This window comes from Eretmochelys imbricata, chromosome 5 (genome assembly GCF_965152235.1).
Source record: "Eretmochelys imbricata isolate rEreImb1 chromosome 5, rEreImb1.hap1, whole genome shotgun sequence".
In the NCBI taxonomy this organism is placed as follows: domain Eukaryota; kingdom Metazoa; phylum Chordata; order Testudines; family Cheloniidae; genus Eretmochelys; species Eretmochelys imbricata.
In genome coordinates, this window is record NC_135576.1 from 42,062,399 (window position 1) to 42,089,894 (window position 27,496).

The following is a 27,496-nucleotide window of genomic DNA, read 5'->3' on the forward strand; positions in this document are numbered from 1 at the left end:
ACTGCATTGCTCAGGCGTGTGGATTTTCCACACCCCTAAGTGACGTAGTTATATTGACAAAATTTAGTAGTATAGACCAGTGTTTCTCAACCTCTTTGATACAGGGACCGGCTTGCTGCCTTCCCAAACTGTGGCAGGGAGATCTCAGGGACTGGCGCGGGTTCATGGACCAGTCGTTCAGAAACACTGGAATAGACCAAGCCTAAGTGTATCCAGCAGCAGTAGATAGCATGAATAGCAAACTGAAGAGAAACAGGTTACAAAAATATTTAAAGAAAAAATACAGAAAAGCAAGGGGGTCTGAAAGTGTCTGGTTAGGAGGGCTGGGAAGAGTAACAGACTGAAAGAACTATTTCATGGCCTGTACACCATTAATCACTTATTTAAAATATACAAGTTATGATATAATTAAACTTCAAAAATCCTTAACTGTGTTTTTTCCCTAAGCCAGTGATTTACCGCACAATGGTACATATTGATTTCTTTGTTCTAATTACCTAAGTTACCTTCAGTGCTAATGACTTGTGCAGGTGTGTGACCAGTTTAACTAATCACAGTTAAGGATTTTTAAACTTAGGTTGTATACTGTATACACACAAGAATGAAGCACAACTTTCCATGCCTATGCTATTAGTGCCATAATGGAGACCTCCAGGGCTACTAAGATGATTTGAGGACATATATAGCAGTAGAAATTCCTTTTCTTCTCCCTTGGCCTGGTCTCTTCCTCTGATTTCTGCACATCTTCCTCCTAGCTCAGTTTTATCATCCTCTCTGTACGTGCAACTCTTAATCATCCCTAGTCTCTACCACTCACCTTCTTCCCACCAGGTAAAGTTGAAATGCATATGATGCTGCTAGCAAAAGCCTCTCAACAAACACTAGGGACACTCAGTGCTACGCAGTCACAGGATTGACGCTCTGGCACATGTTTTAAATCCACATTGCACTCCATCACCCACATAGGCTCATCACAAGGAGCAAAGTGCTGGTCAGATCTATTGTTTCATAGCAGATCTGGTAAGAAGCAGAGCCATGCAAACCTTCACTACTGAACAACAGGCCTTTTACAATGTAATTTTTAAAACTAAATTTCTGCGCAGGCATACCACCACCACTCATTAAAGCATTAGACTCACTTCCCCCCTGAGAAGCCCTGTAGATCACTCCAATACACAGCCTTGGTGCATAGCAAGTAGCCTCTCTTTAAAAGAGATAGTGTTCATTAATTTGAAAAGCCTAAAGATGATAACTTTTATATATGGGAAGTTTAATAAGTCAATGTATTCAATATATACTAAATTTATAAAGGATTCACTATATATACACACACTATATGTTCAAACTTGTGTGCAACAGATCTGTTTAACAGATTTATTCTTGTTTAACGAACAGACACAAAGGATTTTCCATCTCATGTCCAAGCAGAATAGTTACAATGATGCATTTGCTACTAGCTATTATATGCGCTTTGGGATTATATACCATTCACATTTCTAGTTCTACAACCACATGCCTCCTTTAAATCAGGAATGCTCTTCAGTGCTGCCACTGAAAGATCTGCTCCGGACATGATTTCTCAGTTGTTCTATGAGCTCTGGATTCTGCTGCTGTATCTGTTGTGCAAACTGTTGTCCCCTGTGTTAAACAGTTTTTGTAAATCAACAAGTGAAAAATAACTGGCATGCAGCACTGATAAGAAAACAGGAAGTTTTATGATAGCTGAAGCTATGTTATGTAAATGAAGGCAAAAGCAAGCATGACTGGGATATGTATTAAAATGATAATCATGGTGTTATAGCTTTTACTACAATATTTGAATTCTGTTCTGATGACAGATTGACATGTGTCCATGTTGATTCTTTAGACCCATCAGCTGCCTTTGATGAGAACTATTGTTCACTCACCTGCAGACACTAACATTAGTAAACAAAGCTGCTCTTGAGTGACTCTGCTCCCTTCCTTCTAAGAGATGCCAGCAGGCAATTTGGGTCAATTGTTCTTCTAGCCGAAAGATAATTTGATGTGGGGTTTCAGAGATGTATTCTGATACCCATTTTGTGCATGTGTAGATGAGGCCATTGGGAGAACGTGAGGTTACACAGGCTCCATTATGCTGATAACACTCAGCTCTACAAGTGGACTTCACTTCACCCAAAGAGTCTCCGATCTGCATTTATGTGGTGACTAGCCAGGATTGTGGCTTGTATTGAGCTAACTGGCTGAAATTAACCTCCAATGAGACAGCTGAAATACTTGATCACTAGGAAAAACAACTGGAAGAAGTCTCTTACTCCAGGAATAAGCTCTTGAGAGAATTTTGTCCAGGTTGCAGTAGCTACCAATACTGCTTTAATTTGATGTGCACTGGGCAGGAAGGCTGCCATTTTGGGGATGGGGAGGGAATGGGTCCTTGCCAGAGTGATCCACACTTTTGTTGCCAATAATGTGAACTATTAAAATGGACTCTGTGGGGCTACACCTAAAGACTATTTGGAAATGTCTGCAATTGTACAATCCAACTGTATGCTTAACATACAAGTACATTACATGTGTGCTGTGTTGTGCACCGGCTTCCATTTGGTTTGTGTCTTATCAAACTAACTGGTTTAGGTCCTGGCTACTGTAGAAACCACCTCCCTCCTCATGTGATATTGCAACCAAGTTGCTTGAAGTAGCAGCCCCTCCCAGTTTAAATGGGAGGAAGCTGCAGGATATTTTCAGCCTTGCATCCTCCTTGCAGCCCTAGGTCTGACAGAGACTGAGTTTGCTGAATTTCAGATCACTCCACAAGACCTATTTATTCTCACAGCCTTTCCTCAAGTGGGTAGGCTGAATATAGCTTGAGGGAACAGGACTTTAGCTGCAGGGAACTGAGAAGTTTTTGGAGGATGCTGGTCCAATGCCATTTGAAAGAAAAATGTACAAGCACCTAAAAATTTAAACAGCCACTTTTAATGACCCAAGTCTAAAAAGCAAATAATGCATGATACCAGAAAGTGAAATTGAGCTGTCAATTTGCTTGTTCAAACTGAATGAATGAAGTGTACAAAGTAAATAAACATAAAATAGTGAAGAGTGAGATGTAAAGTTTAATCATCTAAGATTATCAGGAATACAAAGGCTAAAAATCAGCTTGACACTGTCTCTTTTAAACAGCAGCTGAGTGCTGCTTCTACAAATGTTAGGTAGTTAAAATAATATGTAAATCTTCACAACACTTACGCATGTATGAGGCTTGACAGATCACTTAGGCCACCAACACCTGCAGCAGGGCCGCCAATGGCATTGGACATCATCCCCGACATTCTAGAACAGTTAACACAGCATTGGTATTGTGGTGTTATCTTAAGTCAGTGCCTCTCAAACTTTTTTTTACTGGTGACCCCTTTCACATAGCAAGCCTCTGAGTGCAACCCCTCTTATAAATTAAGAACACTTTTTTAATATATTTAACACCATTATAAATGCTGGAGGCAAAGTGGAGTTTGGGGTGGAGGTTGACAGCTTGCGATCCCCCATGTAATAACCTCGTGACCCCTTGAGGGGTCCCAACCCCCAGTTTGAGAACCCCTGTCTTAAGTGACAAACTGCAGTTCTTTGCTGGGTTACTAGGAAGAGTACTGGATAGATTCATAAATATTAAGGTCAGAAGGGACTATTATGATCATCTAGTCTGACCTCTTGCACAATGCAGGCCACAGAATCTCACCCACCCACTCCTGCGATAAACCTCTCACCTATGAGCTACTGAAGTCCTCAAATCATGGTTTAAAGACTTCAAAGTGCAGAGAATCCTCCAGCAAGTGACCTGTGCCCCATGCTACAGAGGAAGGCGAAAAACTCCCAGGGCCTCTTCCAATCTGCCCTGGAGGAAAATTCCTTCCCAACCCCAAATATGGCGATCAGCTGAACCTTGAGCATATGGGCAAGATTCACCAGCCAAACACGCAGGAAAGAATTCTCTGTAGTAACTCAGATCCCACCCCATCTAACATCCCATCACAGGCCATTGGGCCTATTTACCATGAATATTTAAAGATCAATTAATTGCCAAAATCATGTTATCTAGTTACTAGTTATTAAGTGAGCTGTAGGGGAAAATAAACTGTGGTAGATCCAGTTACAAAGAGTACAGCTGTAAAGTCAATAATAGGAAGAACACAATACAAATTTTAGTAATTCATTGCCATTTGCTTTTGTTTTGTTAACCCACTCAGACACCACTGGCATCTCTTTTCACTGATATTCCATATTAATACTTACAGTTGTTGAACTTGAGGATTCTGCATTAAACTTGCTGCCTAGAATAAGTACGATGTATTGCAAGTCATAATGCAGTCATATATTTAGTTATCATTGTGGTAGTCATGAGAAGCACAATATATATCGTTGTATTACAATACACAAGCCAAGTTAATGACTCGAGACATATGATTCTCAACAAAATGACTCATTACAGCAATGTATTTCAAGGACATGAAGATAATATAATTCATTATACTCTACACCATATCAGTTACAATATACTATTACTGTTCAGGGTAATCAACCATGAAAAAGACGAAGTCCTTTGTATCTCTAGAGCTACCCGAACCCAATGCCCTGGGAATTAGACATTAAAATGTGTCAGATATTTGGGCAATCATCTTAATGGTTTAAAAAAACAGCTTTGAATTATATATTGCTTAATATTAAGCTTCCATCACTCCCAACTGGAGTCTTATCTAATGTTTTCCTCTAGATAATGATATATGCAAGGATAACAAATTAAAAGCTTTCTAAGTGATAAAGCCTACCCTCAGGAATCTGAGAAGGCTCATGGATTCTAGGCTGTGAGAAGGGAACAGTTAGTCTTGGGGCCACTGGGGATGGTTGTTATTATATTGGGTAAAAATATCTAAGCAGTCGCAGGGGTAGTCTTCTGTGTATGGAATTGTTTAAATGTTTGTATTGTATTTCTGTAGAAGTTCCCAAAGCAACTGAAATCTGAAATAAATACATAAAAAGACCCAATAAGCACATTTGCTGTATATAAAATGTTCAGCACATTCACTTACTCATTGATCTTATCTATTCAACTAAATAAAAATACTTTACCCTTTTCTTCTTAAAACAGGTTTATTAACTAATTTATCCTCACAACACCTCTCCAAGGTAAATTAGTCGTATCTTCTCCATTTTACAGTTGGGGAATGACATACAGAAAACCAAATTCATTGCAAATCCTTGATGTCAATGAAGTCTCATTCGCTTATATCAGCAGTGAATTTGGCCCAGGAGATTAAAGGCCTGAAACTTGAGCCACAAGTAACTTGTTCAAGGCTAGACAGTGGTAAAAATCAGAAAGAGAACTCAGGAGTTCTTGGCTCCCAGTTCTGGGTTCAATCTACTTGACTGATTAGGCAACCTCTGGAAACAATACAAAAAATCCATTTCATATAGTTAGCTACAGACTGAAGAGAAGATTTTAAACTCAAAACAGATGGGGATTGTCTGGACAATGCATTTGCCCAATTAAGTTACACATGGAGTTCCTGTGCAGCTTAATAAACTAAGCTGTGTAGAAAATTCACTCTACTCCTTCTTCACAGACCATTTCTACCCTACAAACTTTCAATAGGTAACCAGACCTATTGGCCTCTCTTTTAGGTTAGGAGCTATTACATTCTGTGGGGCTACATACTCCAAATTTTACTGTGTACCCGTTAGCACACAGATGTTAAGTTTGACGTGTTGAGGTCTGCTTTGGACAAGAAAGGTTGCCAGTAATGCTGCGATCCACCAGCTGGAATTCTTTAAGAACTCGGAGGAATACAACAGGATTCTTGCACAACTCAGAGATATATGAAATTTAGTCTCCTGATCCACGCTCCCAAATTAATTCAAATCAGTTTGGATAACAGCACTGTGTGGAGTGAAGGTTTATTGAAGGACCATAAACAAAAGGTAATGAAAAACTACAAAGTACAGAGTTGTGTCAAGATGTCACTTTTCAGTGTTCTGTCTGGTCTGGGCTGGTGTTCAATGAAAGCACATTAACAGCACATTAATTAAATTACCAATTGATAATATGTTGAGAGGGAGGTGTCTGGAACAAAAGTGAGTATACAGAAAAAAAAATGATCCAGATCCACTCAGATCGGCTCAGATCCACTTAGGTGCATAAGTCCCAGTTTTAGGCAACACTGCTATTCACAAAACCTCCACTTGGCCGTTGCCTAATGCTACAGGTAGCTACAGTCACTCAGTGCCTAAGTTTCCACTGTGAAAGTTCCCTAGGCACCTTAGTTTCCATGTTTGGGCATGTGCAGGCCTGTCCCATGCCTAAACCCCAGGCAGGATCTACTAACCAGGGGTGTTTGCTCACCGATCTTCCCTGCCGGGCCCAATCTGGTAAGCGTCCTTAAAGTATGCCCACTGGAACAGGCCTCATTCAAAATGGAGGAGAAGGAGGTGGTGCCGCCTTAACCAGTGGGCTATGGGATATTCTGGTGTGGAAATCTTTCAGTCTCTCTTGTTGAAGCTTTCCAACTTTGGATAAATAACTAGAGTCACTGGAGCAGGGGGACTGGCCCCTAGGTCTCCCAAGGTAGGTATCCTTGCCACCAGGCTATAGAGTCATTCTCACACTTTCTCTGCATAGGTGCTGGAACAATTTTTATAATGGGGGTGCTGAAAGCCATTAAACAAAACTGTAAATCCTGTATATGATGGAAACCACTTTAAAGCAGTGGTGCTGGCACACCCGCAGCACCCCTAGTTCCAGCACCTATGTCTCTCTCTGGCCCTCTGACTATTTATCCAGACTGAGAACAACCCACATCAAAATATCCCATAATCCGGTGGTTAAAGCACTTTCCTGAGAGGTGGAGGACCACTATTCAAATCCCCTCTCCCGATCAGGCAGAAGGAGGAATTTAACCTAGATCTCCAACATCCCCGGTGAGTACTTCAACCACTGGGCTAAAAGTTATAAGTTGGGTACTACGACCATCCCCATTTTGTGTGGAAAGAGGCATACACCTAACTCATTCTCACAAGAAATGGCTCAGGAACTGTTAGAGGGTAGCTGGCCCTGAACAGGAGTCAGGAGCTGAGTCTATCTCTGACAAGCTCCACAAGGGGAATGAGGTAACTCAGGTGAACCTGGGGCTAATTAACTCACTGAGTAATTGGTAGGCAGTTAATTAGGCAGTGAAGCACCATGCATGATGAAAGGAAGCTACTCCCAGTAGACTCTACTAAAGAACAGAGGCTCTTGGGGAGAAAAGTGGAATCAAGAACAAGGAAGCTTCCAATGTGAGAGCCATTAAGGGAGCTCACTAGGAAAGGAAACCAAGTACCTGTAAGAATGCTCCTAGGTGGGAGATGCTCTGAAAGGAAGGAATACCAAGTCTCAGCAGAACCTGTTCCTCATGGAAGGATTTTATCATGTAGCAAAAGCCCCCGATTAGAAGATTGTATGTTGTTCTGAGAAAGGGTCTCAGATTTGGGGATCTTGACCAAGAGTAGATATCCTTCCTCACGAGATGACAAGAGTCCCTGACTCAAGAAGAGGTTTCTGGGTCAAGAGGCCTCACTGGTAAGGGACATGAACATAAGTGGGGTTGATGGACTAAGATTAATTCAACCCCCTCCCCCTCCAGCTGCAGACTCTGGAGTGGAGGCCTGCATATCATTCCACCTTTGTGTTATATAAACTACAGCCTTGAAGGGGCACTGTTCAATATACATAAGCTTTGTTGGACTGATTGAGACCCCAATGGGGCAGACTCAGACAGGTGTAATTGCACTGCTGCGCTAGGCTGCCCAGGAGTGTGCCATGATGAGGGCCCCTCCCCGCTGAGATCCCTAAATTGCCTGATTCCAGGAAAGGGGTTCTCTGCTGTTGATTGCAAGGAGGTGCTTAACTTCACTTGCAATCTGGACTTATGCACCTATCTCCATGGGACGGGCTTAGAACATACCCCTCTCATCGGCATCTGTCATTAGCTAGCTTAGGTGGCTCTCCACCTAGCTTGCTGACTTTTGTGGGCGGCAGTTTAAGGCAGTCTCTCCCCATTCTTTGTATAGGGCTTTATGGATCCCGTTATTGTTCACTGATTTTTCTAGGCACTTAAGTGTTAGGGATTGCAATACCTAAATCCCTTTGTGGATCTGGGCCCTAATGTTTAGAAGTATGGGTAGGAAATAACCAAATGAGATGGGGAAAATGCAAACTGTTGGACAGTACTAACCCAACTCATCTCACTTTATCATTGGTCAAAATGGAGCAACTTTCACCAGGGTATTTTGAAAAGCCTCCAGTGTGAAGAGCACTCCCAAGGCAATTAAAGCTCAGTAGTTTAGCCCTCAGAGTATCATGTACTCAGTCATGATTTTCCTTGGGTTGAGGTTGACTCAGAGGGCTTGTCTACATGGGGAAACTGACAGGCAGAACTATAGCTAAGCCTGTGTAACTTCCTGTGTGCGCACTCCATTCTGGAAGAGAAGTGACTTTATTCTGATATAATTGTCTACTTCTGGTGCATCCCCATACCAGCAAGCCCTAAAATGGCATTAATGGGTGATTGGCTTTGCTTTTTTCTTGCAGCTCAGCAGTGAACTAGGCCCAGCAGCTGGCTGTCAGTGCCTCGGTGAATGTTAGCATGGAAGGAGAATTTTAGGAACGACTGAGGATGAGGTTTTCCCTTCGTCTCTCATGAGTGAATAGACTCATGTAGTTTTTCCAAAGTTGCATGGGGAATGCGGAATGTCCTGCAGATTTGGGATTTACCTTTCTGGAAAACTCCAGTGTTTCATAAATAAATAAATATAATGGAATATAATTTATATAACTGATAATTTGTTTAGCTGCCTAAAGTATTTTCTACTGGGTATTAGATACTACTGTATTAGATATTATGGTGAAGGTTCATAAATAGTGATTAAAAAACAAAAAAAGATTAAAAATCTTTACTACATAAAAATGTACTCTCCCACCAAACCAGCTCTGCCCCCCTCTTTCACCCCCCGGTGCTCCTGCTGGGGAGCGGGTCTGGAGGCTTGCCCCACTCCGCCCAGCGCTCCTATCGGGGAGCGGGCTTGGGGTGCGGGGGCTTGCCCCGGTCCTCAGCAAGAGCGCCGGGCAGGGGGGCAGAGCGGGTCAGCATGTCCATCTTTCTGCGGCCCCCCAATTGTCTGGAGCCCCTGGGCATGGGCCTCGTTGACCCAGTGGCTAATTCCCCACTGCTGACAGCAAAATCTGTTCTGCTTTGGAATAGCCTCACCCTGGAAACAGTGAAAACCCCATTGCTTGACACAAGACTGGACAAAGCATTTAAAATGTTATGTAGGGAGCAATCTTGAATGATAGGGTGTGACAATTTGGGGATCTGTCTGTACAATTTATGCGTTCCGGTTGATATAAATGAAGTGTGACTGTTGAAAAACTACTGTATCATGAATGTGTATTCACAATATCCTACCAGCCTGAAAGCTCCCCACATTGGAGACAATGGGAGAATACTTACCTTTTAATTGGTCCATATAGATATGCTAAATGTATTTGCTCAGCAGAGAGATGGACAGGAAGCTAAGGCAGGGGCTAAATTGTCCAAAGGTAAAGGAGGCAAGCTGATTTAGGAAAAGCAGGCTCCATGTTTCAGGAGAAGCCGTGCATGGGAGCAGACAGTATCTGAATAGCCCCCAACCCCAGACCAAAGAATGCTCTGGAGTGATGAGGAAACTGAGGCAGGGAAACACATGTAGGGTTTCTTTTGTATGATCATTATTCTCTTGTGTTTTATATGATTAAATAAAAGAGCAATTGTGTTAGACCCTGGGCAAAGTGTCTGTGTGTTACATGCTTCACATACCGCAGGAAAGAGTTAAATGATAAAAGAGAAGGCACACACCTTGGGGGCAGAATTCTGAAAGAGGATGTGTTTAAGGTTATGTCTACACTACAAAATTAAGTCATCCTAATTTACAAAGGCAAACAGCCTCTGCATTAATTACATTGCTTGTGGGTGTCTACACTTTGCTACTTGTGTCGGCAGTGTGCATCCTCACCAGCAGCTCTTGTACTTATGTATTGTCAGTGTGGGATGGTTCCTGAAAGCCAGTTAACAGTCAATGTAAGCAACACAGTATCGACACTGACACTGCGTCAACCTAACTACATCGACCTTGACTCAACCACTTGCGGAGGTAGACTCATAGACTCATAGACTTTAAGGCCAGAAGGGACCATCATGATCATCTAGTCTGACCTCGAGTCAAGTCAGCATAGCTGGGCAGTTACATGGGGGGGTAGTGAAATTTAAGTGTAGACACTTCCATAGTTAGATCGGTGTAAGCTGCCTTGTGTCAACCTAATTCTAATGTAGACCAGACCTAAGTACAGTGGAGTCTGAAGGGTCAGCAATGAGCATAGGAGCTAGGCAGCTGGATAGCAGGTTCCAGCTCTCAGGAGAAGGTGCTAGACAGTAGGGATGTAAATTGTTAACCGGTAAGTATTAATCTTACCGGTTAACCCACCTTAACTGTTAACCCCCAGGCCAGCCGGCCCCAGGATCCCAGTGCCAGCTGGAGCAGCCTCAGCCGGTTAATCATTTAAACAGTTAACTTTTAAAATGGTATTTACATCCCTACTAGAGAGCATGTCAGCACCCTGAGTGTGTACCTAGGGACCCCAAGATCAGGCCAACGGCTGGACTCTGCTCAAGCTCTGAGAGGCTTAAAACACCTGGGGACCCAGAAGCTGGGTCCTTAATCTAGTGGGCAACTGGCAAGGGGATCCTGACCAGGTCTGTGACATAAATTGATGGACTAAATGACGTAATAGGTCTCTTTCCATATGTCTATGGTTCTGCAGGGAAAAGATGGCCTGTAAGGATTTGAAGAGGGAGCACTGCAGCACAGAGTTATAAGGAGGCCTAATTAAAATGGACATTGCATAAAGTGAACCCAAAGTGCTTTGCTTGACTAGTCCATTTTAGTCAACCTCCACTTTACTATAGTGGTGCCTGTGTTATACTTAACATACAAATGCTGGTAGGCACATACATAAGTATGGAAAGACCAAATATACCAGAGTGGCAAACCTTGTATGATTTAAGTGTAGGTTTAGGCACATGTTGAGAATACACACAGTCTTTAAACCTACCTTTTGATCAATTTAATACATAAGGTCACTTTATCCCTTAGGGAATTTTTAAACCTGAACGCAGTGGCCAGGTCTTCACCAGGAATAAAGGCAATGGAGTCTCTCAAGGTACGTCCACACTACAATAAAAGACCCATGGCACAGCGGCAGCTGGCCTTGGTCAGCTGACTCAGGCTCACAGGATACAGCAGGGGCGCAGAGCGATTGGGGGCAAGGGGTATTGAGCCTATGTTCAACACCCACGGCTGGATCCTGGGGCCTCACAGGCTGGAGCCTGCCACTATGCAGCCAAAGCCTGGGGCTGTGGGGGGGGGGGGGCAGGGGTGATGGGGAGCAGATGGGGAGCCTAAGGCTGGTGTCCTCCACTGTGTGACTGGGGGCCAGGGCTGGAAGCCCCACGGCCGGGGCCCGAAGCCCTGCAACCAGAGAAGGTGGTGGGGACCAAGGGTGATGGGGGAAAGTGGGTGGTGAGCCCAGGGCTAAAGCCCCACAGCTGGAGCCTGCCGCGCGCCATCCCAGTGCTGAAGCCAGAAGCCAGAGCCCCACTGTCCCTGAGAAGGTGGGGGAACTCACACCAGCTGCCTGCCCCTCTGCTGATTGTGGCAGTTAGCAGCCCTGGGCAATTCCACAACCTCCCTGGGCAATTTGTTCCAGCACTTAGCCACCCTGACAGGAGGTTTTTCCTAATGTCCATCCTAAATTGCCCTTGCTGAAATTTAAGCCTATTGCTTCTTGTCCTATCCTCAGAGGTTAAAAACAACAATTTTTCTCCCTCTCCTTGTAACAGCTTTTTATGTACTTGAAAACTGTTATGTCCCCCTTCAGACCTCTCTTCTCCAAACTAAACAAACCCAGTTTTTTCAATCTTCCCTCATAGGTCATGTTTTCTAGACCTTTGATCATTTTTGTTGCTCTTCTCTGGACTGTCTCCAATTTATCCACATCTTTCCTGAAATGTGGCACCCAGAATAGGACACAATACTCCAGCTGAGGCCTAATCACTGCACAACAGAGCAAAATAATTACTTCTCGTGTCTCGCTTACAACACTCCTGCTAATACATCCGAGCATGATGTTTGCTTTTGTGTGTGTGTGTGTGTACGCACGTGCGCAAGTATTACACTGTTGACTCAATTAGCTTGTGATACACTAAGACCCCCAGATGCCTTTCTGCAGTACTCCTTCCTAGGCAGGCATTTTCTATTTTGTGCACCTGATTGTTCCTTCCTCAGTGGACTACTTTGTATTTGTCCTTATTGAATTTCATCCTATTTACTTCAGACCACTTCTCCAGATCATTCTGAATTTTAATCTTATCCTCCATAGCACTTGCAACTCCTCCTAGATAGGTCTCATCTGCAAACTTTATATGTGTATTCTCCATACCATTATCTAAATCATTGATGAAGATACTGAACAAAACCGGACCCAGAACTTATCCTTGCGGGACCCCACTCGATCTGCCCTTCCAGCTTGATTGTGTACCACTGAGAACTACTCTCTGGGAACAGTTTTCCAACCAGTTATGCACCCATCTTATAGTAGCTCCATCTAGGACAGTATCAAAAGCCTTACTAAAGTCAAGATATATCACATCTACCACTTCCCCCCCATCCGCAAGGCTTGTTACCCTGTCAAAGAAAGCTATTAGGTTGGTTTGACACAATTGTTCTTGACAAATCCATGCTGACTGTTACTTTTCACCTTATTATCTTCTAAGTGTTTGCAAACTAACTGCTTAATTATTTGCTCCATTATCTTTCCAGGTACTGAAGTTAACCTGATTGGACTAATTCCCCAGGTTGTCCTTATTTCCCTTTTTATAGACTGGCACTATATCTGCCCTTTTCCAGTCCTGTAGAATATCACCTGTCTTCCCTGACTTTTGAAAGATAAATCGCTAATGGCTCAGATATCCCCTCAGTCAGCTCCTTGAGTATTCTACGATGTATTTCATCAGGCCCTGGTGATTTGAAGACCTCTAACTTAAGTAATTTTTAACTTGTTCTTTCCCTATTTTAGCTTCTGATCCTACCTCATTTTCACTGGCATTCATTAAGTTAGTTGTCCAATTGCGACTCAACTTCTTGGTGAAAACTGAAACAAAAAAGTTATTTGGCACTTCTCCCATTTCCGTATTTTCTGTTATTGTTTCCTCCCCACCCCATTGAGTAATGGATCTACCCTGTCTTTGGTCTTCCTCTAGCTTTGTAGACTGTTTTCTTGTTTCCTTTTATTTCTCTAGCTAGTTTAATCTCATTTTATGCCTTGGCCCTTCCAATTTTTTCCCTACATAATTGTATTATTTGTTTATATTCATCCTTTTCCCTCCCCACTTTTTGTAGGACCTAGGTTCCACCTTTTGTAAGACTGTCTTTTGAGTTTCAGGTTATTGAAATTCTCCTGGTTGGGCCAAGGTGGTCTCTTGCTATACTTCCTATCTTTCCTACACTATGGGATAGTTTGCTCTTATGCCCTTAATAGTGTCTCTTTGAAAAACTGCCAACTCTCTTGAACTGTTTTTCCCTTTCAACTTGTTTCCCCAGGGGATCTTACCTACCAACTCCCTGAGTTTGCTAAAGTCTGCCCTCTTTAAATCTATTATGTTTTTGAACTGTTTTCCCTCCTACCAGTCCTTAGACTCATGAACTCTCTCATTTCATGATCACTTTCACCCAAGCTGCCTTCCACTTTCAAATTCTCAATCAGTTCCTCTCTATTTGTCAAAATCAAACCTAGAACAGCCTCTCCGCAGTGGCTTTCTTCACCTTCTGAAATAAAAAATTGTCTCAAATACATTCTAAGAACTTGTTGAATAATCTGTGCCCTGCTGTGTTACTTTCCCAACGGATGTCTGGGTAGTTGAAGTCCCCCATCACCACCAAGTCCTGTGCTTTGGATGTATACACTAGTTATGATAAGCATTAAAACCATCTTCCTTTGTTGAGGCAGGAGTAATATTTAAAACATTTTACATTCTGTTTCTTAATTAAAAGCAACACGATATACTTAAAATACTCACCATACTAATGAATGCTGGGTTGTTTATCAAGCTTGCCATGTCAAAACTCAGTCCTGTTCCAGTCTGAAAACAAATAATATCTGAAGATTACTACGTCTAGGAAATTCCATTTGAGTTATTAAAAAACCTCACTGGAAAGAAAAACTAATTAAGGTAACTTACAGGACTGGAGAGGTCTCTTAGTTTCTGTTCAGCTATTTTCATATTTGACTTGTAAGAGTCATTTTCTGGATCAAGAACCAGTGCTTTTTGGTAACTGGTAATTGCTTCTTGGTATTTGTTCATAGAGGTCAGGGCCAACCTAGTGTGAAATAAAGAAAGCCAGTATGAGCACATCAAAGAAGTAATGATGCTAACAGTTTTTGATCTAATTAGCCCAGGAGTAAGTGAGAGAATCTCACAACTAACTTAGATCCTGATCATTCCAAAATACATGTAAGTTTACTACCAGAATGTAAATATTGATGCACATTGGCTGGCGCTGGCATTTACTTTTGTCAGACCACTTTCTGTAGCACAGATGATCCCCCAAGAACTCAGCCTTGCATACGTTCCACTTACAGGCAAGCCTTATGAAGAACTTTTTGCCACCAAGGAAAATGCCAAATGCTTCTGGCTCTATTCTAGGCCATGCGTTCACAAGTTATCAATTAGTGAAATATGCAAGGGTGCTTCTTAGAGCTCGGTAACCACATCCACGCACAGTTGCTCTCTCATGTGGGGCTCTAAATCTGATACACAATTCAGAATAACAGTCCTGCAATCATTTTTAAATGAACAGTCCCCATGCCCACCTGTTAATCTCCTAAGAGTGGGAAGTTGGAACTCATATGGGAAATTCTCCAAGGAAAAAAACCTATTTACTTACCACAGAAATTACAGCTCCCTGAGATGCCTACCCATATGGATCTATGCTCCCTGCTCATTTTCTCCACTTCTTTGCAGTCTCTTGTAGAGGGATTCCTAAATTAGTGATATGAACTAAAAGACGTTTGGGGCAACGCAATCTCTTTGGAACCCAGAATGGGAAGGAGAGGAGAAGCAAGCTGCCCCAATGTACACTTCTTAGGCAAGTCTTCTAAGCTCATGCACTAGTGGCATGCTAGAGCGTTATCCACATAGGCAATCATCTGACAAAGCACAATTACTATAAGTAACTATTTTATATGTGTTGTCCTATATGGTCATCTTATGTTTAATACAATTTGTCCCTCTTCTGTAGTCTTGTTGGGTTTCATTGTAATACTATGACACTTCTAATATATAAGGGTTTTCCAAGTCATTGTCTGCTGCACTTCAGACCACAGATTTTGGCACGGACACATTTACAGAAGCTGGTACTATGCTGGCCATAGTTCTCCCTTCAGATTAGGGCCAAGAGCCCTTTCAAACATGGAGACACTCATAAAACTTCGGGTAGTAAAGATGCATAATCCCATTTACTCCTTCCAGACAGCTCTCACTGTGCTATATTCACATTTTTCACTAGATTTGACAATTAGTATTCACAGAAGCAGCATTCATCTATTCATTCAATTTTCAGAATTAAAATTCATGTTTTGAAATTTAAAAAGCTAAGGACCAAAGTCAGACATTACATGCACATATACAGATCTCACTGACTTCAATTAGAGCCATGTATGTGCCTCTGAGGGAAGAATTTGACACTAGATATTTGTTTTATTATTAAAATTTCTTTAAAGAGGTTTACCAGGTGAACTTCACTCTTACTGGTGAGGGGGTCTGATTCTCTATAGACATATAGACGCATGAAATGTCAGACCTGCTTTGGCATTTATGGGTCAATGTAATCACAGTGTCTTGCCTACAAGTTACTATTACAACATCAGCCAGAGAGGCTTGTAACTCAAGTGGTAAAGGCCTGTATTTCTCGTGACAAGGGTCCTAGTTTCTAACTCCCACAGCTTAAGCGTGCAATGATGGATTGCCCTACCCAGTTATGACAGGACGAAGAAGTCACAAAGCAACTGCATGGGCACCCTGGGAAATATCCCCAACACAAAAGCCGCTCTGCACAGGGACTATTGGAAAAAAAGTCATAAGGATGAATTTCCCTAAGTGTGCAGATGTGAATTCATAATAGTATTTACTTAAGAGTGCTATATTACGGTCAGAAGAATTACTAAATAAACAGCACTTTCCACCTCAACAGATCTGCTTCCTAGGTGTATTTAGCTGAGAAAAATAAGTTTGTACTCCTATTAGCTCGGCAAAGCCAACACTTTTGAGAGAGGGACTTGGATTCTATTCTGTATTAATTATCATTAACAGAATAGTTGTTGTTCCAGTTACAGAATAATTACTGGTGATTAGGAGCAAGAAAGAACACAGTTTGACCCCCTAGATTGAATTTGCAATGCTGATAAACTGAAGAAAAAAATCTGTAGTGTAAACAGAGCAAATCTGACAGGAAGTCACTAGGAGAGAGCATGTACATGGAACCTCATGCCAGCTTTAGTCATAGAAAACAACTGCACTTTTAGCACCAGATCTTCAGTCAACACAAACTGGAATTATTCCATTGATTTAAATAGGTGGAAATCAGTGTAGCTCTTCCAAAGATCTAGCCCTGAATGCTTAAATAAATCTGGATTATCTTACCCCATTCTCCCATATGCTTTGCTGTATTTTGGATCTATTGCTATTGCTCTCTCACAGTCTTTTATTGCTTCATTGTAGTTGCTGATCTTACTTTGAGCAGCAGCCCTAAAGTAGGGGGAAAAGAAGGTATTTAAAAAAAGTCTGAGCATCCAGATTTAGGCCCCAAAGACTACACTTAACATTAAGAACACGTTTAATCCTACTGACTACTCCGTTACATTATAGAAAATTTGCTCACCTGGCTTGACTTCAGTGGGACTGTTCAAGTGCTTAAAGTTAAGCATGTGAAAGTGCCTTACTGACTTAGAGCCTTAAATTATACAGAGTCATACCTTACAAAAAACAGAATAGTGTGGAAAAGCGTTTGAGAACCAGAATACAGATACACACAAAATACATCATTAAATCAATTACAACAAGCCAAATGGTAGATTTGGGGATATAACACGACTATTTAGGAAAACAAGTATTTTGTACAGGCACCCTTTTGCAGCAATAATACTTTTTGTTTTCACTCTTCACAGTTCAAAGGATCTACTTGGTCTCTCTCTCTCTCTTTACGCCTGTACCTATCAGTCTCATATCACAATGACAATCCTTCTGCTGAGGGCATCTATCCCTCAGGTGCCTGGCTCCAGGAGAATTGCTAGAGGAGCTCGAATATACTCTATACTGACTGACCATGTAGGTATTTGATCTATATTGATTTTTGCAAAGTCTCTGTAGAAATACAGTTGTGTGTGTAATGCCACTCATGCTGGTAGGTAAGTCTGGATAAAGAGACCTAATAATTTCTGAATCAGTGAATTACTACTGTACCTTTACCAGGGAAACACTCATTATTTTTACATATGATTTATGAGTTAAGGCAATAGAGTGGCCAAGCCAAAGAGTTCAGATCAGTATTCAAATTCAATCTTTCCCATGGTCTGAGAGTATTTAGAAAAAACATTCCAGCTTAAGTCTTTCCATAGTTAAAATGGTACTTTACAGAAGGAGGAATATTTAATTCTGCAAAGCATTTTGTGCTAGTTTTCCATGAAAAATTCTGTGTAAAATGATTTTTTTTTATTTAAACCTTTTTTCTTACTATGCCCTCTGAATTATATGCTCTGTCTAGGTTTGATGGAATAAATTATTTCCCTTCCTACTGAGTTGCGTTCATTGTCTTTAATTATATGGACCGCTTTACACCTGTTCAAACCCACTACGGTCAATGCAGTTGCATGAGTGTAATCAAAGGCAGTATTTAGCCCTGCATGCACTTCAATTCTTTTTCATGTTTAGAGACAGACTCAACAGACCAAATAAGGAATCAGCCTGATTCGGCTCTCCTGTTTTCTTAAGGTAAAGCAACCCCTCTCTCCTCTGCTTCAACTTATGTCTACACCATCCTCAAAACTTCTGGAGCAAAATTCAATCCTAGTTTTAAATTACGTCAACTGGCGGTGTACCCACTTATGCCAGGGCTGAATTTGGTCTGTTTTACAGTACAAAATCATTGCAAGTTGCACATGCTTTGCATACTCACTGAACATCAAAGTAGTAGTAGTTAGTTGTGTTGCTAATTACACACATTTTGGGCTTATTCACAGGCTATTGGAGTTAATGGGAGTCTTTCAATTGGCTTCAATGGGCTTTGGATCAGGTCCTACATGACCAGTTTACATCTAGAGAGAATTTATAGCACTGCTGTCTTATCAGAGAAAAGATATGGTTCAAACTCTGCACTACTGCCTTAAATAAGTAATGCCATCTTAGTAAATGTTTGTGGATCCTCTGCCTCCTTGTGCTTGTCTCTATCTACTACATAATTCACTTGTTTAGTAACTAAGGAGTAAAATCTGTATTAGAAGTGCATTATGTAGAACTGTTACTTTTGCAATAATCCCGGCATAAAGGTATTTAGCTCCTATATAACGTTTTACATCTTCAAAGCACTTTACAAATATTTTTTGCTCTGGAAAATTAAAGCATATTAGGCCCAATCCATTAGAATTCCATAGAAGGGCTCCCACTAGCTCAAATGGGCTTTGAATCAGACCTTTACTAATTTCTTGTATAGAAGTTGCTTCAAACTGCCAACATCAGTCACCAAATAAAGTCTTGAAACAAAGTTAAAATCCACACTACAAATATAATGAAGACAACCATTTGAGTATAGTTGAAATGATACATTTTAAAATTTGCATAACCAAATTGATATAAATCAAATGTTGTTACTCGCTGAAAATGAGGGCTTTTCACTTCACCTTGTTTTGATCTAGTTTGGTTTTTCTTTTTACAATTATCTCTATGAAGTTTAAGGGATTTTTTGTTATTTTTTACCTGTTACAATAATACACTGCATTATTTGGATCCAGCTCTATAGCATGAGTATAACAATCCACTGCAGCAACATAATTTTCTTCCTTCATGTGATTATTACCTGAAATAAATTGTAAAAATGATGGTTTAAGATAATTAAAGGTGTAATGCTATATCTGAACGATAAACACAGAGCAGAATCACTACACTACAGTACCTCACAAAGCAGTTGGGACTGTGTTGCCTTTTGTGATTAACTTTTCAGAAAAAGATTTTGTATTAGTCTGCTGAATATACAATACGCTTTTTTCATACACACCTGTTATCTACAAAGCAGCACAACACTTAATGTTTACTGCCCTCTCAATACTCTACATACTTACAAGGCAGTTCCCAACAAACTGGTTCCTTCCTCAACAGCAGGGAACTGGCCCAGTGGGCTGGTCAACCACAACAACTGAGCTGCAGTTTGGATTGGTCAGGATGGATATCCCAGCAGATCTCACAACTTAATGATCTATATGTGGAGACCCTTTTTGATTTAATGCACCCAAACTTGCCTGTAACTACAACCATAATATGAAGATTCTAAAAACAAGGAAAACAAAGATGGGCAGGTAAATGAACAGTCCCGTGCAGCTACCAGTAGCTCTTTCATGAAGATGCTGAGGACACATATACCACAAGTGCCATAAAATGACTCAGATGCAAAAGTACTCACCAACACCTCAGCAGATGCATCACTAGTCAACTCTTAGGAGACTAAAAATGTTATGCATCGAGGAAAGGAAAAACACCAAGCCGCACCAGTACAGTAAAAGGAAAAAGGACCCTGCCTTCCTTTTCTCCCCATCCCTTGCACCATGTCTGGCAGCAGTACAGGCACAGGCCATAATCCCACTCAGGCAGGGAAAAAGCTCAGATTTAACAGGAAAAGACTAACAAAACTTTAAGTTCTGGCAAATGGGCCAAGGTAACAGAAGGAACACCACAAAGAAATTATGAACGAAGAAGAGTATCCTACAAAGTGTAGAGAGAGTACAGAGATCTGACACGCTCCAGAAGGCGCCGAGTCCTCCCCATGCAGGACACATGGCTGAATGAGGAAGAGATCCTTCAGTCTCAGCCATTGGCAGTGAAAGAACCAACATTCCAAATTAACAGAACCATACCAACTTTTCAGCTCTGTTATAACTGATACTATATTGCCACAAGTAACCTAATTGTGTATGAGAAGTTGAATCATAAATATTTCACATATTAGCAAAGTCACTTCCATTTGGAAGGAATGCATAATCTTCACAGAGCCAGGTAAGCGTAACAGGGAGTAGAGTCGAGTAACATAGCTAATGGATCACAAATTAATTCCAACAATAATGTAATTTGAAATGAATGACAGGCCTAGGTGACAGGTCACTAACTTTTCACCTAGTCAGGTAAATTCTCTCTTTAGCATTGGGTGTGAGTCAACTGGTTACTATGGATGCATAGACTGGGCAGGTCCATCCAGTGTGGCTGCAGCTGTGACCGAGAAAGACCTGCAAGGGGCAGTTCTCATCTCAGACAATGACTGAAAACAGCTAAGCATGTTTCTGTTTTTCTTAGATTACAAAACAGAAGGGACCATTGTGATGATCTTATCTGCCTTCCTACATAACACAAGTCATGGCACTTCCCCAAAATAACCCTTCGAGCACAGTTTTTAGAAAAAATCCCATTTGATTTACAAATTGTCTGCGAGAGAGAATCTACCATGACCGTTGGTAAATGGGTCCAGTGGTTAATTACTGTCACCGTTAAATTCACACCTTGTTTCCAGTCTGAATTTGTCAAGCTTCAACTTCCAGCTACTAGATAGTGTTAAACCTTCTCTGCTAGACTGAAGAACCCATTATTAAATATTTGTTCCCTATGCAGATACGTATTCAGGATGTAAAATGTAAACTGGTAAGCACTGGTCTTACCGGTTAACCCGCCTTAACCGTTAACCCCCAGGCTGGCCCACCCGCCAACCCCAGCGGCCCCGCGCTGCGCAGCCAGATCGGCCCCAGCCGGCCAAACCCAACCCCAGCCACACCAGCCAGCCAGAGCAGCCCCAGCCATGCCAGCCAGCTGAACCCGACCCCAGCCCCCCTCCTTTTAAACAATTAACCATTTAAATGAAATATTTTAATAATTTAAATGGTTAACTTTTAAAATGATATTTACATCCCTAATACTTATAAACTATAATCAAGTCACCCCTTAAGCTTCTGTTAAGCTAAATAGATAGACTCAAAGGGCTCAACTGTTGTAAGGCATGCTTTCTAATCCTTGAATCATTTTTGTGGCACTTCTCTGAATCTTCTCCAATTTATCAACATTCTTCTTGAATTGTAGGCACCAGAACTGGGCACAGTATTCCAGCAACAGTCACACCAGTGCCAAATACAGAGGTAAAATAACCTCTCTACTCCAGAGATTCCCGTTTATGCATCCCAGGATCACAATCGCTCTTTTGGCCACAGTCTCACACTGGGAACTCATGTTCAGCTGATTATCCACCACAACCCCCAAATCTTTTTCAGAGGCACTGCATCCCAGGATAGAGTCCCCCCATCCCGTAAGTCTAGCTTACATTATTTATATTTAGCTGTATTAGAATGCATATTGTTTGCTTGTGCTCAGTTGACCAACTGATCCAGATCACTCTGAATCAGTGACCTGTCCTCTTCACTATTTACCATATCCCCAATTTTTGTGTCATCTGCAAACTGTATCAGTGATGATGTTATAATTTATCCCAGGACATTAATAAAAACGTTAAATAGCATAGAGCCAAGAACGAATCACTGCAGGACCCCACTGGAAACACACCCACTTGATGATTCTTCCCTGTTTACAATTACATTTACAGACTTGTCAATTAATTTTAATCCATTTAATGTAAGCTATGTTAATTTTCTTTCTTTCTAGTTTTTTTAATCAAACTGTCATGGTGTTACCCTGGGTTTGAGGGGTGTGTGTACGCAAAATGTGATCAAGCCAATTTCAACCATATTATGTGCACTCAGCCACTATGAATTAATGAAATAGACCACATACTTAAAGATTAATTTGGAGACAGGCTTTCAGAAGCAAAGTCAAAATCTAGCTGACAGTTTCTGCTAATCAGAATGGGAGGAGGGGAAAGAAAGTAAACAAATGAGACTGAAAACCTTGGTGGTTGGAAGACCTTGAGTCTGGGCTCCTCTGATATTAGAAGTTTATTGAAAGTTAGGAAAAGTGATGATCCAGTAGGGGTCATTATGACTATGTGTTTTGTAGAAGTTAGTTATAAAAGACTAGCTAACATAGTGTACTTTGGAGCAGTCCTCTGAAGCCATCTTGAGAGATGTTTTTCCCAACACCCTTTCTCCCCGCTGGGTGACCAATCGGCCACTGCAAACCTGCTGTTAATTACTCAATACTGTTCCAGATGTTAGGTAAATATCTGGGATGTTCTAAACCTATTGCCTATGTCTGTGTGTGCTTAAATCTAATAAACTGCAGTATTAGATAAGAGCACGCTGACTTGTATTTAATCTCTAATCAGACAGAATTGCTGTGTTTCTATTGATTTATTCCTGACACAGCTGGAGTGAAATAGTTAAGTTACCACTGTTGAGGGTTCTGAAAACCCCAGTAACAATGAGGTACCAAATCAAATGCCTTAGAGAAGTTTAAGTATATTACATCAACACTATTACTTTTATCAACCAAACTTGTAATCTCATAAAAAAATAATGCTTCCACTGTCAAGAAACAGTGAGAATGTAAAAAATAACTAGGTAGGTAATATAGGGCAGGTTCGAGCAAGTATTCTCAATACTTGTATAACAGGGACTATTAGTAGGCCTAGTAATATCCTACCTACCAGTTTAAAAAAAAAAAGTTTTATAACTGCATATGCATCGAATCTAAGACTTTGGAATCTCTGCTACGATTCTGAAAAAAGTACTGCTTGAGACATGGAGCCAAATTCAAAGCTGACACCCATTTACCCCAATCTTGCTAACCCAAGCCCTGAATTTGACTCCAAGAGCATAGGAATCCAGCCAGAGATGCTAGTTCTGGTCAGATTGTGGGATTTGGGACTCTGCATAACAGAAAAGTAGCCATGACAATTTATTACATTTTATTATAGTGTCAGAAAAAATTCCTCAAGAAAAACAAATTGTTTTACTTTAGGGATAAATTTGTGTCTTTCTGGAACTGAAGCACTAGCTATTATTACATAATATTTATACTGCAGTATTGCCCAAAGGCCCCAATTAGGATCAAGCCCCACATTATACATAGGTGCTGTACAAACACACACAAAACCCACAGTTCCTGCTCCAGAGATTAGAAGCTAAGAAATCAAGCGAAATATTGGGGGAGGGGGGGAAAGGAATATAATTAAATATATATTAAGTGTGTATGTGTGTGTAAAATAATGCTTTTTAAAAACTATAATAATGCAAAGTGTCAATTCTCCAGTTTGCTGCTGAATTATTAATTGGCTGATTCCTTTGAGGCATCACAGCAGAGAGGGGTATTAATAAGGACAGAGTTGCTAGCTTATGAATGAGTTCAGGGAAGATGTTCCATGCATAAAGGACAGTGTGAACAAGGCCCATGAGATGCGTGCAGGTGCATGAGGCTAGAGTGGAGGAGCTGAGGGAAGTTGGAGTGACAAGAGCAGGAAGGGACCAAATTATGAAGGACCCTGAAGGTAAGGACAAGAAGCTTGAATTTAACAAGGAAAAGACAGACACACTTTCCAGGCATCTCCAGCCAGACCTATCAATGCCCCCAACTCCTAACCTGCTATTTCAATAGATGGTCTATCCTTAAATCAGACATACATTGAAGTAGATTACACACTGCTACAGTGCCTACTTTGACGAGGTGCTGAGTACCAGTAAAGCCCAACAACTGCACTGGGTGTTGAGGGCATTTTGTACCTTCCATAAGGTGCTCAACACCATATAGAAGCAGACAGTTAATGAAGTGAAAAGCCATTCCAGAGCAACTATGTTAAGATTCTCCAATTAATTTTCACTTCTGACCTAACCAGGTTTGAACTCATATCTCCAGAAATGAAAGGCTAACGACCCACTTCATCACCTAGCTAAGCTTTTTTTTTAGTGTACTTTATAAAGCCAAGAGTGGAATATATTATTCCTTGTCATTTGCAACAGCTGCAGCTGACCATTTAAAATGAGAGACCTTGACCTAAGAACGTAAGAACAGCCATACTGGGTCAGACCAAAGGTCCATGTAGCCCAGTATCCTGTCTTCCGACAGTGGCCAATGCCAGGTGCCCCAGAAAGAAAGAACAGGTAATCATCAAGTGTCACCTATTCCCAGCTTCTGGTAAACAGAGGGTAGAGACACCATCCCTGCCCATCCTGGCTAATAGCCATTCCATCAACCTATCCTCCATTAATTTATCTAGTTCTTTTTTGAAAAGTCTTGGCCTTCACAACACCCTCTGGCAAGAAGTTCCACAGGTTGACTGTGCATTATGTGAAAAAATACTTCCTTCTGTTTGTTTTAAACCTGCTGCCTATTGAAATCCAGCCAAATTTTTTTCCGTTTCACTTTATTAAAAACTTTTCCCAGGAGGCTACTTCCACCTCTCAAATGTAAACATACTAATCTGGGTTTTATGCATAATATCTACAAATCTGAATTTATACCCAAACTACAATATAAATAATGCCTTAATCTATTCAATAGCCCTGCATATCTGTAAACAGTGCTACACTTCTTACTTTCATTAACATTAAAACCTACCACATGCACTCCACATATTTTAAATTAGTCCAATGCAAAAGAATCTGGAAATGGATTTTTTAAATTAGGGACATAACTCATTTTACCGTGATTTTACATAATGTAAAACTGTTTTATATAATGAGTAAAATCTAGGGTTTAATGAAGTCAGTGGGAGCTTTCCATTGACTTCACTGGGGCCAGGATTTGAAAATAAAAACCCAGTGACTGCACTGGGTGCTGAGGGCATTCTGCACTTTGAAGATAATTTATACTCAAACCATCGCATACCCTTTACAAAGTAATGAATTGGATACTGTTGAGTAGAAACTGCACTGGCAAATACAGGAAGCCATAATGTGCTCAACAACAGCCACGCATTCATTAGAATCTCTACTACTCAAATAGGGAATGTTAGCCAGGGCTTCATGGTTTTCCCTTGTTTTAACTTCCTCTTAACCAGCCATCAGCAAAGGGACAGGATGAACCTCGGTTTTACATCTCTCATGAAGCACAGCTCTGACCCCATAATACCACATCCCTGGTACTGCACTACACTGTCAGCATTAGCTATAAGCCCAAGTTTTCACATGGAACTTGTAGTCCAGATACAATACTGCCACTGACTGAGCTATGCCAACACCCTAATATTGCCAAAACCCAGGACAGCGTGAAATTATTACTCCCTGTGATGCTGGCTGACAAGGTGCCAGCTCATGACAAGACCCAGGGCGTCACTGACAAACGCATAGCTGGAAAGCAGTCTGTCTTACCTCTGGATTAGTATAGTTAAAATAGGCATTAGTGTTATAAGAATGTGCTTACTGTTTAGACTTAATGGAATGCTGCATGTATTAATCCTACTTATAATATCTGTAGCCCATGGTATAGAGTTATATTGAATGTTAGCATTGTAAACCTCTAATTGTGTAACCTACCAAAGAGGAAAAGAAGCATTAATTAAGGTAAAGTGCTCGTTCTGCACATAAGATGGTCCACTGTAGGCAAATGAGGCATTGTGTAGCACCAAGGGACAAATACCTTGTTGACTGCATTTCTAACTCCCTCCAGGAAGGGGAAACCTGCACATGAACTCACCCCACCAGCTTGGAATCTGGGGTGAAGGAGAGAAAAAAATCCCTGACAAGGAGAAACTTGTGTCTTTATGCTGTTTGGTCTCTGAGGGGCCAAGATTCCTAAGCATAAGCAAGAGATCCTCATGGTGCTTGGCACAGGTAGGCCCTAAAGGTCATATAAAGTTGCTTATTACAGAAACTTATACTACCTTTTTTAAAACTAAGACAGTAACTCATTTGTGAGTGTGTTTCCTGTTTCAGCCTTGTAAATAACGCTCTTATTTCTTAGTTAATAAATCTTTAGTTAATTTATTACAGGATTGGCTACAGGCATTGTCTTTGGTTGAGATCTGAGTACAAATGACCTGGGATAAGTGACTGGTCCTTTGGGATTGGAAGTAACCTGAATATTGTTGTGTTTTTTGGTGTAAAGTGACCATCTATCACATAGTCAGCTTGCCTGGGTGGCAAAATAGACTGGGATGACCAAGGGGACAGTTTGTGATTCCATGGTAAAACTGTTATAGGGCTTTAGGAGTTCAAACTTGTTACTGGGTTGGTGAAATCTAATTATACACCACACAACCAGTTTGGGGCATCTGCCCTGGCTTTTGACAGTCTGTCCTGAGGTTGGCACTCATGGTCAGGAGCCACTCCAGACAGTATAACATTTGATAATAGGTGGCAGGATTCACATGTTACAGGTCAATTGGATTTATAGATCATAATCCAGAGCTGCTAAAAGTTAAAACTTGATATTGAGAGTGTTTAAAGGTTAAAAAATAGACACGAATGGACCACAGTTATGGTCTTGAGAAAAAAGACCTTGAAACGTTATGTAAGGAGAGAGGAATATCCAATAAACAGAAATGCCCAGATCAGGAGCTAAGCACCCACTTGCCCCAGATTCCATAGAGACTGCTGCAGTGGAACTGGCTTGACTGCTTGTACCGAGCAGCTCAGGAAGAACGTAAGCCCCAGAGACTGATGGTGGACTTCCAGATCAAGAAGATCAAAGAAACCGAAGAGGCTGAGGAGACAACCCACCACAGATGCATGGAACAACTGGAAGCTAAATACAGAGCTCACACATTGCAGCTCAAAGTACTGGAGCAAACAAAGGAGTTTTCTCAACCAGTTTGGGGTTTCTGCCCTGCTTTTTGACAGTCTCCCCTGAGGTTGGCACTCACGGTCATGAGCTACTCCAGACAGCATGACACATCCTTATCAATTACGCACCTTCATCCTTCAGCTGGTCAGCCTTTTCAATATCTTCTGGCAACGAATCGGAGAGAGGCAACATGTCATTCTACATTAAAAATAAACAAATAAATAAACCAGAAGTATATTCTGATTCAGGTCTAGGCCCTGGCTACATTAATGGCTTCTTCCACAACCTTCATCCTGAAAGGGGTTGTGTAAACACAGATACCTTTTAGTGATTGCACCATTAGACCTTACGTCAGCAAGCGATCATACCATTTCTGTAATACACACTAGACCAAGATAGTTGTCTGTTCCCACTTAAAAATCTTA

The 27,496-nt window shown here is 41.2% G+C and overlaps 1 protein-coding gene across 1 annotated transcript in view; it reads right to left on the bottom strand.

Annotated features, from left to right (window-relative positions):
- Nucleotides 1–1,448: 1,448 nt before the first annotated feature.
- Nucleotides 1,449–27,496, bottom strand: part of SGTB (small glutamine rich tetratricopeptide repeat co-chaperone beta) — a 34,794-nt gene continuing 8,746 nt past the window's right edge. Inside the window, exons 4-11 of the mRNA XM_077816295.1 lie at nt 27,200–27,269; nt 19,125–19,224; nt 16,797–16,901; nt 14,337–14,475; nt 14,175–14,237; nt 4,267–4,304; nt 3,226–3,309; nt 1,449–1,638 (exon numbers count right to left, since the gene is read on the bottom strand). Of these exons, the coding sequence (XP_077672421.1) occupies nt 1,527–1,638; nt 3,226–3,309; nt 4,267–4,304; nt 14,175–14,237; nt 14,337–14,475; nt 16,797–16,901; nt 19,125–19,224; nt 27,200–27,269 (711 nt within the window). The 3' untranslated portion in view covers nt 1,449–1,526. The remainder of the gene's footprint in view (nt 1,639–3,225; nt 3,310–4,266; nt 4,305–14,174; nt 14,238–14,336; nt 14,476–16,796; nt 16,902–19,124; nt 19,225–27,199; nt 27,270–27,496) is intronic.